At 45.3% G+C, this 16,481-nt stretch overlaps 1 protein-coding gene across 1 annotated transcript in view; it reads left to right on the plus strand.

The window, feature by feature from the left end:
- POLR2B (RNA polymerase II subunit B) overlaps positions 1 to 16,481 on the plus strand; it is a 1,548,892-nt gene that overhangs the window by 242,027 nt on the left and 1,290,384 nt on the right. The window contains exon 4 of the mRNA XM_044059158.1: positions 8,930 to 9,042. Coding sequence (XP_043915093.1) covers positions 8,930 to 9,042 — 113 coding nt within the window. The remainder of the gene's footprint in view (positions 1 to 8,929; positions 9,043 to 16,481) is intronic.

The following is a 16,481-nucleotide window of genomic DNA, read 5'->3' on the forward strand; positions in this document are numbered from 1 at the left end:
TTTAGGCTTTTGAGTAATGTTCCCAGTCTATATTCGGGTAGTTTGTCACCCAATATGATGGTGTTTGGAGATACATTTATACTCTCCAGTGTCTTCAGGAAGGCTGTGTGGGGTTCCTGAGTTTGAGAGGGTGGCCTGTAGCATGCTACAATTTGTAGAGCAGTTTTGCCTATGGTTAGTGGCACCTGGATGGTTTCCAAAGCTTCGTGCGTTGCCACCAACCTGGAGGTGTGGGTATCCTTTATGAATATGGATACACCCCCTCCTTTTGTGGTGTGGTCCGGGTTTTGCGTCCGGAACGCATGATATGAGGTAAATCCTAATAGTGCCGGGGTGCTCTCAGGAGCCTTGAACCAGGTTTCTGTTACAGCACAGACATCTATGTTCTCCATACTGAGAAGGGCCTCGAGTGTGTGCATTTTGAGATTTAGACTTCTGGCATTGAGCAGCATTACCCTCAGTTTCTTCCCATTTTTGTTTTCTAGGGTGGTAGGTTTAGAATTTGAGCCTTGCCTAAAAAGGCACTATGGGGGTGGCAAGAGCCTTAGCCAATATCTGGAATCCCAGGGGTGACAGGTGCAAGCCGTCCGTTGCAAAGCAGCGTGGCTTTTCAAGCATGTCATCCCAGGCAGACAGACACTGGATCTCCTTTGAATGACACCGGACATTAAGCCAATTCTTAAAGCTGATCATCTTGTCTTCCTTCTGGGGGCACCTGACATCTGGGGCAAGAAAGACTGAAGAAAATGGTGTCGGCTGTGTCTTGTATACCCCTGTCGCACTGACGTCAGGTAAGAAAGCGACAGCAACCGACGCCGGACCTAGACTTTGGAATTCGGTCGACCGAGGACCCGCCTGACGGCAGAGAACCCATCTGTGATTACTGCAGCTGTATTAGCACTCTAACATCTACATTTATGGTAGGTACAAAACTGTACTTTTGGAGCGTAGCAATCAGCCACTGTACAAGGGTAGAGCACTACTAGAGCAAAAGCTACGACCACTGCTTTCCTAAAAGGCTCTCATCTTGAGTTAATTTTAGAAGCAGCCAGCAAACACTACAGTCTTGTAGTTGTATCCAGACCTAGGGTACAGTTTACCTCTGCCAAATTGCACAGCCTACTGTTCCAGGCCAGATTCCTTCCAGCCTCATCATTAAAGCTTTGAAAATCTTCCCTAGATTTGGTACGACTACCAAGAACATATACTTGTGTAGATAACTTATCGTAATTGTAGATGTTAAAAGTAGATCAGTGTTACAGTACCCTGTCCCTTTCTTCCCTGATCTTGATTCCTTTTTCTCCAACTTATGTTTGGGGTGGATTCCCTTTTTTCCATCCCCACTCCCATTCTTCCCGGGTCTCTTTACCCAGGGCTATGGGTGTTATAGGGCTAGCTGGGCATGTTCTTTCAAGTGACCATTGATTTATAAGGGCTGTGTCAGACTTGAAGGTGGAGCAGAGTGGCACACCTCTTGCACACTGATTTTGTATTGGTGTCAAAAGGCCAAAATCATGCAGCTGTGATTTGGTGAAAAGTTCGTATTTGGGCTGTCCACAGGCTTCTGTACAACGGGAAGTTTAGTACTGCAAACTGATCTAATTAAATATCTACAACTAATGGCAGGTTATGTACACAACTGTACTTCAGGCCTGTCAGCTTTTAAGGTGTGCTGCCAACATTGACTGCCAGTCCATTTCTTAAGAGCTTGCTACATCTTGGTCCCATAGCTTTAACCATGGTACAAGTGTAGGATCTCATCTTTATGCTGAAAACGATAACGTTTCCAACATTTTAGCCCACTGGAGATTTCCTCAGACTTTGAAAAATGTTCATGATAGCAGTTAGTCTCAGCTAGAAGGGTGTCTGAACTCCAAGCCATGTGCGATGGCCCTTTCCTTATATTTTTCAAGGATAGGGTTTCTTGTACACTAAGCTGTTTCCTGCAAAGTCATAACTAGACAGCCTGATTGAGATCTACTTATGGTATCGGTGTTTTTTTTCCAACTTGCTAGGGTAAGGAAGAAAAGATCCTGCACTTGAATGTTTAGAGAAACTTGCAGTTTACTTTGGCAGGGCTAAATGACATTCTAAAGTCTGTTTAGATATAGGTTCATAGGTTCATACTAGGCTATCTGCCCTAGGGCATTTGTAAGCCTTGCCAGAGTGTGTTTGGCTTTCGCCACCCATTTTAAATTAATTTTGCTATGCCCTTTTTCGAGGTTAGTATACTGTGCCTCTGTCTAACAGTGCCATAGAAGTGATACCCAGGGTAAACCTACGATCCCACATCCACTCATCAAGATTCCTCTTGGAGAGTCAATGAGGGACTCTGCCTAACCTAGACTGGGATTTTATTCCAGAGTGAAGGGAGCCTCTGGGTTATGAATCTGTCCCTCCAGCATGTCCTATTTCAGTGCTGAGGTTCAAGTCTCTCGAGCACGTAGCTCGATGGGATTTGGATATTCTGAGGTGCAGCATGTCCATTAATTCCGGGTTGGGCATGGCTTTATACGTCAGGCACAGATCGCCTCTGAGCAGGCGGTATGCCACTGAGTAGAGCTGGAGTTTCTTTAACCGGGCAGCATATGGCATCTGTTTGAGCCCTTTGATCCTCTTGGTGAGGTACTTTTGGGGTCTTTCCAGTTGCTGCAGGTGTCTGGTAAGGTACATCCCAAAAGGGGCATTGTACTCAATTATGGGCCTGATGAGGGATGAGTAAAGAGGCACTATGACCTCCCCTGATCTAGATGTGAATCTCTTCATGATTAGATGGGCTATATAAAATGTTTTTCTGACCACTTTGGCCATGTGGTTGTCAAATGAGAGATTGCTATCAACTTGGGTCCCCAGGTCCCTAATTACTACTTCGTACTTAATGGATTACCACCTATGTGGTAATTTGTGGGCACTTTGTTTTTGCCAAAGGGGATGACTATACACTTTTTGGCGTTTAGCTTGAGGCCATGGCTCTGGCACCAGTTGTCTGTTTGTATGAGGCCCTTTTGGGGGATGCTTGTGTCAGCTGGAGAGTCTATTATGGCGCCCAGTTTGCAGTCATCTGTGAACTTGGTCAGCCACAGTCCTTCCGTGTTGGCCTGTACCTCCGAGAAATATATACCGAACGAGAGGTCCCAGGACTGAGCCTTGTGGGACGCCACTTGTAACTGGTTTGGAGTCTAACATGGCTCCAGCAATTCTAACCATGTGGGTTCTGTCCTTGAGCCAGTTTGCAACCCATCTAGTGACATAGGGGATTTATATTTAAGCTGGTGAGCTTATCTATAATGCCCGAGTGGGGTATTGTATCGAAGGCTTTTGCGAGGTCCAGGTAGGCTGTGTGGACCACCTTCTCATCAATGGCCTTGGTGAGTGTTTCAAATAAATCAACCAGATTTAAGAGGCAGGATCTGCCCTTAAAGCCGAACTGGGTAGGATCCAGTGCCTGTAGGTCCTCAATGTCTTTGAGGTCCATGATCCTTTCCATAGCTTTTCAGACCAAGCTAGTCAGGCTTATGGGGCGATAGTTTCCAGGATCCATTGAGGCGCCACCTTTGTGGAGAGGGACCACTGTTGCTGTACGCCACTCTTTGGGTACATATCCTGTAGTAAGGCTGAGATTGAACAGTAGTTTTATGTTTGGGTTTAGCTGCTCTTGGAGTTCATATAGGACGCAGCCCGGGACACTGGTCCCATTGATGCTGTGTTTTTTGCTTTGGAGAGGGCGGCTCTTACCTGAGTATCTGAGATGTCAGGGGGGCAGCACTCTGCTGGGATAGATATTTGCCCTTTTGGTGGTGGTGGGAGGGGGAGTTTGCGCTTAACCTGTCAGCTAGGATGTTGACTGTCTGTGGGTTTGGTGTATTTTGTCATTTTGGACTAATTCTGAGCATATCTGGGAATTCCCACCCAGGTTCCTAACATAACATAACTAAAGAAAGCCTTGCGATTATCCTTAGTGTCCTATGCAGTTTTTCTCTCAAAGCTGGCCTTAGACGATTTTGAGTGCCTGTAGTTTTTTGCGAACACTGATCAGAGATGCCTTCCCTTTTTGGGATTTCGCTCTATCATGTAGTAGCTTCCTCCTTCTATTGTATAGTTTGTTTATGGCTGGGGTCCACCAGACAGGACGTCTGCCTTTGGAGGATTGGGTCTTGGTTTTATTTGGGATTGCATGATCCATGCATTCCTGAAGGTGTTCATAGAATGCGTTTATAAAGGATTCTGCGGTCTGGGCCGTATTTTCCACAGGCCAGGGGGCTTTGAAGAATTCCACCTCTGTTTTGAGGAGTGTGAAATTTGCTTTAGAGAAGTTTTTCACTCTGGTTTTCTGGGCAGGGGCTGGGGTCAGGATGTCAATATCCAGTGAGATTAGTTTATGGTCTGATCTTACCAGTGAGGGGATGCACTTCTGGTCTGGAGCATAGAGTCCCCATGTTGGTGATCAGGTCCAGTATTTTCACTCTTGTGGGAGTGGTAACAAGTTGTTCCATAGCATTTGAGTTTATAAATTCTAGGAACCTTTGAGCTATGGTGTTGGAGCTAGAGTAATGCTCCCAATCTGTTTGGGTAGTTGAAGTCGCCCAATATAATGGTGTTTGGAGAGACCTTCATATTTTCCAGTGTTCTCAGGAATGCCAAGTGGGGTTCCTGGGTTTGGGAGGGTGGTCTGTAGCAGGCTATAAACTGGAAGGCAGTTTTACCCACTGTTGCACATGGATAGTCTCTGATGCTTCGTGCTGTGCCACCAACTTGGAGGTGTGGGTATCTTTGACGAATATTGATACTTCCCCTACTTTTCTGGTTCAGTCCAAGTTTTGGGGCCGAAAAGCATGGTATGAGGTATAATCTGGTAGTGCTGGGGTGCTCTCTGGAGCCTTGAACCAGGTTTCTGTTACTGCACAGATATCTATGTTCTCCATGCTAAGGAGAGTTTAGAGTGCATGCATCTTGAGGTTTAGACTTCTGGCGTTGAGTAGCATTACTCTTGGTTTCTTATCCCTTGTGATACCTATGGAGGTGGGTTTGTTTTTTGAGCCTTGCCTAAAGGCACTATGTGGGTAGCAAGAGCCTTTGCCAATATCCGAAAGCCCATGGGTGACAGGTGCAAGCCGTCCCCAGCGAAGCATCGTGGCTTGTCGAGCATGTCATCCCTGGATGACAGGCATTGGATCCCCTTTGAATGACACCAATACTTAAGTCAGTTGTTGAAATTGATCATCATGTCTTCATATTGTGGCATCATTCTTGGTGAGGGCAAGATGCTACTCAAGGTCAGGGTTATACCGGCCTGGGCTACATGCTCATAGAGCTCCTCTGTCTCCATGTCGTCCAGGGAGGTACGTCTCAGGTCACACACCAGCATGGACAATGACTGAGTCATATTTGTACTTGCCTTGGAGTGACCTGAGTGCTTGTGTTGTGGCGGATCCTAGCGCCTGACAGGCAGCTCACCGTGACCTTCTCCTTGTTCAGCCTGGTGAGCGGGACGTCAGTGTGCCTGACGATAGTCGCCTATTACAAGTTTATCAGGTGTGTTTAGCCTTAAGGGCTGTGACTGGTCGGCACACTGGCTTTGTGAGCTATGTTGCACGTGTTTTATTTTGCGGTAGCGGTTGCTTGGGTGTCTGCTTTGGAGGTCTCTGCTGCTTAGGCAGTTTTTTATTTAGAGCCTCAGAGTATGTTTTTGTGTTTGGTTTGATGTCGTTGTAGGTCTATGTGAGACTGGAATTGTAGTGAGTGTGGTTTCCTTCTCCTCCTGACTAGTTATGCCAGTACTGAGTTGAGAGCGCTTAGCTTCCAGTTTGGCTATATGGTTGCATCTCTCACGTTTTGGAATTTGTTGGGAGGAGAGTGTTGTCTGTGTACATGAGGCAGTTGTAACATTGCCTCAAGATTCCCAGATTCACCAGCTGGACCGGAGAAGAGGTTGACAGCTGACCTTTGGACATGCTAGAATAGTATTGGGAATTCCTTTATAATTGAAAAAAAAGGCCAATGGGGATCAAGGTACTCAAGGGGAGTTTGTGAGGGTGTAGTGCTTTTAATTTTAGTGCTGACTTATATAATTGCTTTAGTGAGCAAGTGCCAGGTAACTTGAATGCAATGTGTTAGAGGTAACTTAAATGCAAAAACGACAGTAACTTTCTTTCAAGTGAAACAAGGAAATAAGTACAGTAAGCAATGCAGATATCGCTAGGGATCCACAGAAGCCCTGAAATGCCGCGTTTTAGGTGGAATTAGCGTTTCAAGAAAATGTCAAGCAAACAAGCATACAAACAAATCTAGATTCAGCAGGCTTGGATCTAGTCTATGCTACAGCAAACAAGGTGTACCAATTTCAGTAAGAAACAGTTCAAATATGCAGGCACTATAAGCCTTTAACCAGAAATTCCCAGCTCAGAAGGGCAGAGTCCAGCCTCTCCTCCCACGAGTGCAGACCATGAACCTTAATGTAAAATAACTGGCCTGAAGCCCAAGTTCTTAGACCAGAACTAATACACTTTTAGAATAACAGACACTGAGCCCTCAATCAGCAGTTCCCAACTTAGAAGGATGTAAGCTACCTGTTCTGCCACCACAGTGCAGGCCACAAACCTTCCTAATGTATGTAAAACAACTGATCTGAAGCCCAAGTGCTTAATCCAAAATACTTAAAATGATGGCTACACTTTAATCAAGTTACTACCAAGCAGTAATAAATACAATTGAATACTTTAAAGAATGCCATGATTAGTGCTCAAGTTATACAAACAAAGCTAGATTCAGCAGGCCTGGATCTAGTCTATGCTACAGCAAACAAGGTGTACCAATTTCAGTAAGAAGCAGTTCAAATATGCAGGCACTATAAGCCTTTAACCAGAAATTCCCAGCTCATAAGGGCAGAGTCCAGCCTCTCCATCCACAAGAGTGCAGACCACAAGCCCTCTTAATGTAAATAACTGGCCTGAAGCCCAAGTGCTTAAACCAGAATTAATACACTTTTAGAATAACAAACACTGAGCCCTCAATCAGCAGTTCCTATCTTAGAAAGATGTAAGCTACCTGTCCTGCCACTACAGTGCAGACCACAAACCTTCTTAATGTAAAACAACTTTTCTGATGCCCAAGTGCTTAAACTAAAAGGCTTAGAATGAGTTACACCAAGCAGTAATAAATACAATTGTGTACTTTTAAGATGATGCAAAAGCAAAATAAAGTAGGAAGAAACACAAATACAGTAAAAGCAGATAAAATATTTTTTTGAGTGAGCAAATGAGATGGTCCCAGGAGGAGTATCTAAGTGCAAATTTACAAGAGGGGTGGGCAGTTTTAAAGCCACCAAGATTAACACCAAGACAAAAACAGGGAGGTTGGTTGGGAACCTACTGAAAGAGTCACAATTTCCAGCTAGATATTGCTCAATGCAACACAAACAAATTACTTTAAATCGTGTATTTGATGAAAGTGCAGATAAAACTTTACGTAGCTTCACTTATGCGTTCATTTGATTGCATGCAGGTCTTAGCCGGCCAAAGCTCACAGTTTAAATGCGTCTTGTAAATAACAAGGGATAGTCTTTCAAAACCAACAGTTTCTGAATGGGTAGCTGATTGTATTGTTTTCTGCTTGATATATACTACTACAAGGAAAGTTCAAAACTCATACCAGCACCAGAGCTACTACTGCCTTTCTAAAATGTGTTGATCACGATCTATTGGAAGCAGTAGTCTGGTCCCCTGAGCCCTGTCATTTCTAAACATTACTGACCAGACCTTCGTCATTTCGGTGTCGTGTCGGCGCATCGTGTCTGTCGGCAACAGTGATTCCCACGAAATATAGCATGCTTAAAACACCTACAGTTATGGTAAGTTGAATGTGGTCACTGTTCTAGTTATCTTTGCCTTCTCCCGCCCTTCTATTTTCTCTGCATCATGAGGGTGGTGTGTGTATCCCTCCTTTCTGTGACCATAAGTAATCTCATACAAATGTTGATGTGATTCCTCAAGAAGTGTATGAGTTTCTGGATCTTTATAAGCCTTCCGGTTTTTTGGTTGTATGAGACCTTGGCAGGCAGAAATGTTGTGGTGACCTAATTCTCTATGGAGAGCAAGAAAAAACAGTAGGTAGTGCAGGTGGATGTCACCTTTTATCCTGGGTATTTGAAGGCATCTGAAGTGAGTCAGCCTGGGTGAAGAGGAAGAGTGCTGAGCTCCAAAGGTCTGGCCAGGTTTTGGACCTTTCCCTGTAGTAGAGCTCCTTAAGGTGATATCGGCAACAATGACCACATAGTTGTGGTAAATGGGTGGCAAACTGTTCTCATGTGAGCAGCATGACTGTATTGACAAAATAAATGCAAAATACTGCATGAGTTCCAATACAAGTACTCTCTCCAGAAGTGGAAGTTCTCCCTTTTTTCACTGCAAAACAGTAAATGCTGTTAAATGTTATTTCTCTGGAGTATCCACGGGAACTTGCCAATTTTAACTTCTCTTGGCAGACCCATATGTACTCTGAATCTTAATCAAAAAGAAGGAAAGTACTTGGATCATACATCTATAGGAAAAGGTAGTATTTCATGTAGAAACAGTTGTATTTGATAACTTGAACCATCTAGCATGATATACAGCTCATTAAAAAAAATCACATGGTATTACTTTTTTGTACGTGAATAAACTGAGAGAACCATTGCAGAATATAATTGATACACTCCAGGATGCCATATGATGTTGTTTTTTTTGTCTTAGATTTCTTTACTTGAACCTGCACCAGGTATAGCAGGGTTATGCAGTAATCTGCAGCTGTTACTTTGTACTCAGTACATTTGAAAATGAAGGGAAAATGTCATTTTAACCTCATAGTTTTAAATTACTTGACCATTTTCTGAACCTAAATGTATAGCTGCTTCTATTCTGAGGTAGTATTCTAAGACACTGTAATTGTTTTGTAGACTCGTTATCTTCTGAAATTTGAACAGATTTACCTTTCCAAACCAACACATTGGGAGAAGGATGGTGCCCCTTCACCAATGATGCCAAATGAAGCCAGATTGCGAAACCTCACGTAAGTGGAAATGCTTAGAATAATCACCTTTGTTCAAATATGGCTGTATTGGTTTAGTGTATAATTACATATACGTGCGTTTGTGGTCTCTAAATGTAATTCCTGGGGCTCCACTGAAAATGGACCTACGTCCAGTCGGACACTCCCGGTCAGCAAATAAAGCTGTACACTTTGCTTAAAATGTCAGCGCATTGTATTAGTTGCTGCTGTGGTATAATTTCAGTAGCAGTTGGCCACGGGTGAACTTCTGCCCTTTAAGACTTGTGCGTAGCTTTTGGGCATCTCAGATGTTGGTCTGCATCACTAGCTTGGGACGTTCCCTGATGCATGGTTTAAGATACAGTAGCCCATTGGATCTTTATATTTTTGTTGCAGAAGATGATCAGTACACCATGGGGCCCAACCAGTCAACTTCCAGGGTAGTAATTAACCCATTTGCAAAATTTGTATATGGGTTTTAATCTTCCAAGGATGAGATGGAAAGTTTCTAAACTTAAGGGTGCATTCCATGTTCCCTAACCTCCTGGAAGGCTGGAAGAACATAGTATAAAGTTGGTGGTTAGCGCTTTAAACCTTCAGAGCTTTTTTTTGTTGGTGTGTTCTTTCCCTTTGGATTTCAAGTGATTGGCTTGCACATGGCCAAGGCTGGGCAGATGAGTACCCTGTTAAGGAATATCTTCTACTTCAATTTTTAAGAAACGTTTGTCTGATATTATTGTTAGAGACAGATTGGTATTTTAGTGGTTGTCTCTGAAGTTTCACATTTTTCGTCAGGATTTCCTGTAGGAGTACGTCTCAAATTGCTATTTTGAGAGTTTTACTTTCCTTTCAGTTTCTAGCTAGAAGTACTAGTGGCTTTGGGGGTTGGCAATAAAAAAAAAAAAGAAAAAAAAGAAATTAAACTCAAGTTTTTCATTTGGGCATTGGTAAGATTTGACATCATCTGGTAAATGCTGACAATGCAGCAGGGCAAATTTTCAACGACAGTGGCAGCTGCTTTATAAACTGTATCAGTGTCATAAGAGCATTTTAGAACATTTGGTTACCTGAGACATTGGACAGTACTGAAGACTTTAGAGAGGTGCTTTGGCCACTGAAGGGAGTTGAGCTATCATTGTCAAAGGAAGCCAGGGGAAAGACATCAAGCCTGACAGTTGTGAAGGATAGGCTGGAAGAAGTACAAACTTTCTTCCAAACCTATCAAAGGCTTTGCTATCTTTGCAGAAGGACTAAATAAATGTACAAAATGTAGTGACCAGTGTTGACCAAAACCACTAGTACAAAAGTCAGCAGTCAGGAAATCTCAAAGGTTTTCTTGTGTAGTTGAACACATAGCAGCAACCAAAGAATTCAGCAATAAAATCCACTTTAATAGTAAAACTGGCAAACCACTGGATTGAGTGCTTTCATCCCCTGACTGGGGATTTCATCAGAATCAACACTTGTTTCATTTGTACCTTAGTGTCTTTCCTATTTCCCCTAATTCCGGAAATATGCAAAATGAATCATTGTTAGTAGAGTTAAACTCGGAACTGAGTGGTCTAGTGGGCTAATGCCCTTACTACAGTTCACTCTTGTTGCCTGAACTGAAGACCTGACCAAATGCACTCTTTCCAACATGGGGGGGGGGGGTTAATCAAATAGTGACAGAAATTCACACTGCAAGCACAATAACCTGCAGTTCTCCAGCGGAAGAATTTGCCACAGTAGTTACTGAAACAGACCTGATCAGAAGTAGTGATTAAAAAAAAAAAGATCTTGTGAGCAAATCAGCACCACCAGCCAGTACAAACTATACAGAATACAATAATTAAAAACTGCTGTTGGTGCTGAATCACAATTAAAGTGTTCATGTAACAATGCCATTAGAACTTCCCCTGACTGCGATATTGCAGTTGCTGATGTCACTGACACTCACCACATTTTCTTTTAATTACTACTACTGATCAGGTCTGTGTTTCAGTAACTGCTGTGGCGAATTCTTCTGCTGGATAACTGCAGGATGTTAAGTTGTCAATCTCGCCTTCATTCTTGCTGGATGGGTTCGGAACCGATCCTCGGCTCTGACTCTGCCAATACTAAAGCTCGAGAGCTAATTCCACCGGCTCGAGGCTCCCCTATATCCCACAATGCTAGGCGGTATCTACTCTGATCTCGTTTGCCACTATGGCTGACGATGTGCTTTTCTACCGGCTCAGGCAGGTGAGTTAGACTTACCTTATTAGGTACTTCTTAACCCCCCTTTTTTGTTGTCATACCATAACCTTTTAGTTTAAGTATTTTAGCTAAATCGACCCGTTTGTCGAGTCTTTTCCCTTTCTTCCCTTATCTTGTAGGCCTTCAGCCCCTACCCTAACCCCAGTCCATTAGTGACTAAATTAGTTGTCCTTTTTTTCTGTTAAGGGCTTGTGTGTGTGTGTGTGTGTGTTTGTGGCTTGTTTTAGCCTTAATTTAATAATTTAATATTTTTTTTCTGTAAAGGGTGTGTCTGTAGTGTGTTTGTGTTGTGTCAGGCACTCCTTTTTTACAATGTCAAAAGACAAGGTCTCGGGCTTCAAGAAGTATGACTCGTGCTGTCAGAAAATGTCTCTGACAGATGGTCACACTTGTGTGTATTGCCTGGGACCTGTGCACCTGCAGGACTCTTGTGCTGTTTGTCATGGTTTTAGCCTTAGAGTCCTGCAGGAACGCAAGAACAAGCTAATCTTGCGGGGCTTATTAAAGCCTGAAGGCCCCCCGACTCGGTCTGTGTCGGGGAAGCCTTCCAAAACTTCCAGTCGGCTCCGGTTCCAGAGTCTACTGCTGGAAAGACCAAGTCGGCTTCGACATCGGCTCCGGCTGGAGCCGATGTTTCCAAGCCTCATACTGTTACCTCTGCTCCGGCTGGAGCCGAGGCAGATAAAACTCCGTTGGCTCCGATACTTTTATCGGAGCCACAGTCTAGGAAGAGGTCCAGATCCCCCTCTATCGGCTCTGTACATTCGGCGCCAGGATCCCCTCCTTTCTGAACGGAGCCATAAAACTCATTCCTCACGGTCTTCCAGGTTATCTGACCATGATTTGCAAAGGGTAGTGAGTAGACTTCTCAAGTCCGAGGCACTGGCCCAAATGCTGCATAGCCCGACTCACCAGTCAGTGGCTATTTCCGTTCCCCCAGTACATTCCTCCTCTGACTCCTTTGAGTTCGGAGCCAGGGCTTGTCGGAGCCATGGCTGTCGGTGCGTCGGATCTGATACCTTCCCTTTCGGCTCAGTCATCTGCTCCGATCTCCTCCTTGGAGGGATTTTGGCAACGAGCTTCCTTCGTCGGCTCCGAGGGGGCGAGTGGCATCGGACCCTTGTCCGACCCTGCTCTCCCTCTCGGGGCTTCGGCGTTGGTAAGTTCGGCACCGACATCGGCTTCCGGGCCGTCCCTGTCTGTGCCGGGGGAGGTCCTTGTCTCTTCGGAGCGGGGGCCTCTGGCCTTGCCTGACAGGGGTGCCTTCGAGGTCATGTGGAGCATGCTAGAACCAAGTTCAGCCCCACATTCGGCTCCTTCAGCCCCTGCATCTACAGTGCCTGCAGTGATTTCTACTTACTCCCTTCTCTTAGACCGCAGAGAGCCAACTCCTCAAGTTTCCCCATTGGGAATTTCCTCCTCTTCCGAGGCCTCTCCTGACCCGGCAGGAGATCCCCCAAGGAAGAGGCAGTGCAAGAAGAAGCACATTGACTCCCCTGAGTCTATCACCTCTGACACTGACTTAGAGGAATCCGAAGGTTCCCCTCGATCCCCCTCTGAGGATGTCTCCTTTGCTGACATCCTTGAGATCCTGAAACAGAGGGGGAACTGGCCAGCCCTTAACCCTTCGGAGGATGAGTCGGTGTATCTTGAGGCGTTTGGCTCTCGCCCTTCTACCTCCTGGGTGTCTCCCTCCCTTTGACCCCCTTATGGAAGTGGTGGCAAGGAAGACTTGGACAGCTCCTGATTCAGTGGAACCCACCCCGAGGAGACCATCTAAATTTATTACTGCCCCTAGAGATAAAGATTTTTTATCCAAAGGTGTCCCTGTTGATGCCATGGTGGTGGCTGCGGCCATTAAGAAGGAGTTAGCTGATCCTTCCGTTCCTGTCCATCCTCCTAATAAGGAATCTGAATCTAGGACCATGGACAGGTACGGCAAGCGGATGTTCTCATCAGCGACCTTTTCGATGCGTTCGCTGAATTACTTATGCCACTTCACTTGTCTCCAGAGAGATTTACTCAAGGATATGGGTGAACTGATAAAGGATCCTACAGCTGAGGGGTTCAAAGACACAATGAACTCCCAGTTGGCAACCCTGAATTCCATCGTTAACTCCTCCATGCGGCTGATAACATATGCTGCAGATGGGGCGAGTAGAGCCGCAGGCACAGGTGTTGCCTTACGACGTCACACCTGGATGCGGCTATGTAACTTTGCGGACCCTTTCAAGGCGTCCTTCACCAATTCTCCCTTTGATGGATCATCCTTGTTTGGTCCACAGGTGAAGGATACATTGACCAGGTCCGAGGTAGAAGGTAAGACTCTCTCTGCCGGAGTCCGTTTTTCTACCCCTTCTAGACCCTATCCCAAAGGTCAGAGGGGAGGAAAGATGTGGTTCCGCAAACAATCCCAGGGAGTCTCATCTGACGCACAAGGCTGATTCCCCTCTAGAGGCAGAGGGGGGAATAATAATAGCCGCCCTAGAGGCAGAGGAGGTCCGCAAAACCAGGGTAGCAGAGAAATGTTCTCTGACAAACCCTGTCAGCATCCCTGAGGGGTTGCCCGGCTGTCCACCTTCGGAGGCAGTCGGGGGAAGATTATCCCTGTACCCAAAAGCCTGGCTTTCCCTTACTCAAGACAAATGGGTACAGTCGATCATATCCGAGGGTTACAAAATTCCCTTTGTTCACATCCCATCCCAACCCAAAAGAAGACGTTCCACCCGGTCTAAGGGAACAAGCAGCATTAGAAATTTCAAAGCGGCTATCAAAAAGAGCTATCCAGTCAGTCCCAGCAGACCAGCAAGGATCCGGAATCTACTCCAAATTCTTTTTGGTACCAAAAAAAACAGGGGACTGGAGACCCATACTGGAGCTCAGCTACTTAAGTATGTCAGGAAATCAAAATTCCGGATGGTCACGCTACAGTCCATTCTACCCTTCTTGGGTCAGGACAATTGGATGTGCTCGATAGATCTTCAGGACGCGTACTACCACATCAAGATGAACAGACGCTCCAGGAGATATCTCCACTTCAGGCTGGGAGCCAGTCACTACCAGTTCAGGGCCCTGCCCTTTGGTCTCACTACAGCCCCCCCGTGTGTTTACCAAATGCATGGCAGTGGTCGTGGCTCACTTGAGACGTCAAGGATTCCAGGTGTTTCCATATTTAGATGACTGGCTCCTTACCGCCACCACCAGACATCAGCTTCTTCTATCCAGGGACTTCACCATCCAATCTTGCCAAGCTCTAGGCATTTCGATAAATTTCGAAAAATCTGCCTTGTCGCCTTATCAATCTATTACCTTTATAGGTGCCATCTTAGACTCGCTCAATCTTTCAGCCAGACTCAGAGCAGGTGTCAGACATTCGGAACCAAGTTTCCCTTCTCTTACATTGCAACAAAGTCAAAGCCAGACTAGTTTTGAAGGTGTTAGGACTCATGGCAGCAGCTATTCCCCTTCTCCCCTTAGCTCGCTTTCACATGAGGATCCTCCAGTGGATGCTGTTTACTCAATGGTCCTTTCAACAGCTCCCGATGTCCCATACCATATTGATAACCCAATCATGCAAGAATCAACTGTCTTGGTGGATCACATCACCTCAACTTCTCCGAGGAAGACCCCCCCCCCCCCGTCGCCACGTTGACAACAGACGCCTCCCTGATTGGGTGGGGGGGGGGTATTATCAGGGCAGGACAGTCCAGGGCACGTGGCAACCTTTCTAGTGCCACTTGCACATAAACGTCTTGGATGTGAGAGCAGTGCTTTTAGCGTTGCAAGCCCTTCACTACTCTTCCCACTGGGACTATTGCAATTCAAACGGACAACATGTCCGTAGTGTGGTACATCAACAAACAAGGCGCAACCAGATCATACCCTTTATGTCGAGAGGCACTCAGACTTTGGCAATGGGCGATCTCTTCTCAGCATTTTCTGATAGCAACGCACATTCCCGGGAAATCCAACGTTATTGCAGACAAATTGAGCAGAGCAATTCTCATGCCCCACGAGTGGTCTCTAAAGAAATCAGTTCTAGAAGAAGTATTCCTAGGATGGGGCCAGCCTTGCTGCGATCTTTTTGCTACTCCCCAAAACAGCAAGTGTCACGACTTCTTCACTCTTCCCGTTACCAGGCCATCCCACCAGAGACGCTCTAGTCCACGATTGGCCCCGGGGACTTCTATATGCCTTTCCCCCCTTTCCACTGATATCTCAACTAATTCAGAAAGCCATCGCCTTGAGCGACAGTGATCCTCATTGCCCCTTACTGGCCTCGACAGATATGGTTTCCCTTTCTTCGTTACCTTTTGGAGCAGCCTTGGCATCTGGACCCAGTACCAGGTCTGATAACCCACCAATCGGGTCAGCTGCACCAATCTCTGCCTTCTCTTAACCTCACAGCGTGGTTTCTCCTATTCCAACCTTAGCCAGGCTTCCCTCAATATCTCGCTTGGTCCGAAATATTTTGATAGCCTCTCATAAATCTTCTACCCGGAAGATTTATAGTAGCAAATGGAAACGCTTCTTTTTTTGGGCAACATGGATCCCTTTACTGCACCTATCCAGACTATTCTAGACTTTCTAGCAGAACTCTTTCATTTAGGATCTTCTGCATCTACCATTAGAGTTCAATTGGCTGCCATATCAAATTTTCATGTTGGTGTTTTAGAGTCTAGCATCATGGCTCACAAACTCTGTAAAGCCTTTTTAAGGGGCGTATTTCTTCTCAAACCTCCAATCAAAGATCCCCTGCCTCAATGGGATTTGAACTTGGTTCTGGCATCTTTAATTCTTCCCCCCTTCGAACCGGCGGCTTCATGTTCTTTGAAGTTGCTTTCTTGGAAGACACTTTTTCTGGTAGCTATAACTTCAGCGAGAAGGGTATCTGAACTCCATGCTCTGCAGTCGTCGTCCTTACTTAGTGTTTCACAAAGACAGGGTATCCCTCCGTACTAATCCATCCTTTTTGCCTAAAGTTTCCTCTCAAACCTAAACCAAATTATTGATCTCCCTGTCTTTTTCCCTAACTATTCGAACAGGTCGGAACAAAAGCTACATTTTTTGGATGTTCATCGCCAACTTAGATATTACTTAGACAGGACTAAACAATTCAGGATATCCAATTGTTTCTGTCATATGCGGAAGGGAAATTGGGCCTTCCAGTTAAAGTATCCCTCTCTAGATGGCTCACCTCTACAATTACCTTCATCTATGAG

The sequence above is a fragment of the Protopterus annectens genome, chromosome 17.part0 (genome assembly GCF_019279795.1).
Source record: "Protopterus annectens isolate FY-2018-M chromosome 17.part0, PAN1.0, whole genome shotgun sequence".
Classification (NCBI taxonomy): Eukaryota; Metazoa; Chordata; order Ceratodontiformes; family Protopteridae; genus Protopterus; species Protopterus annectens.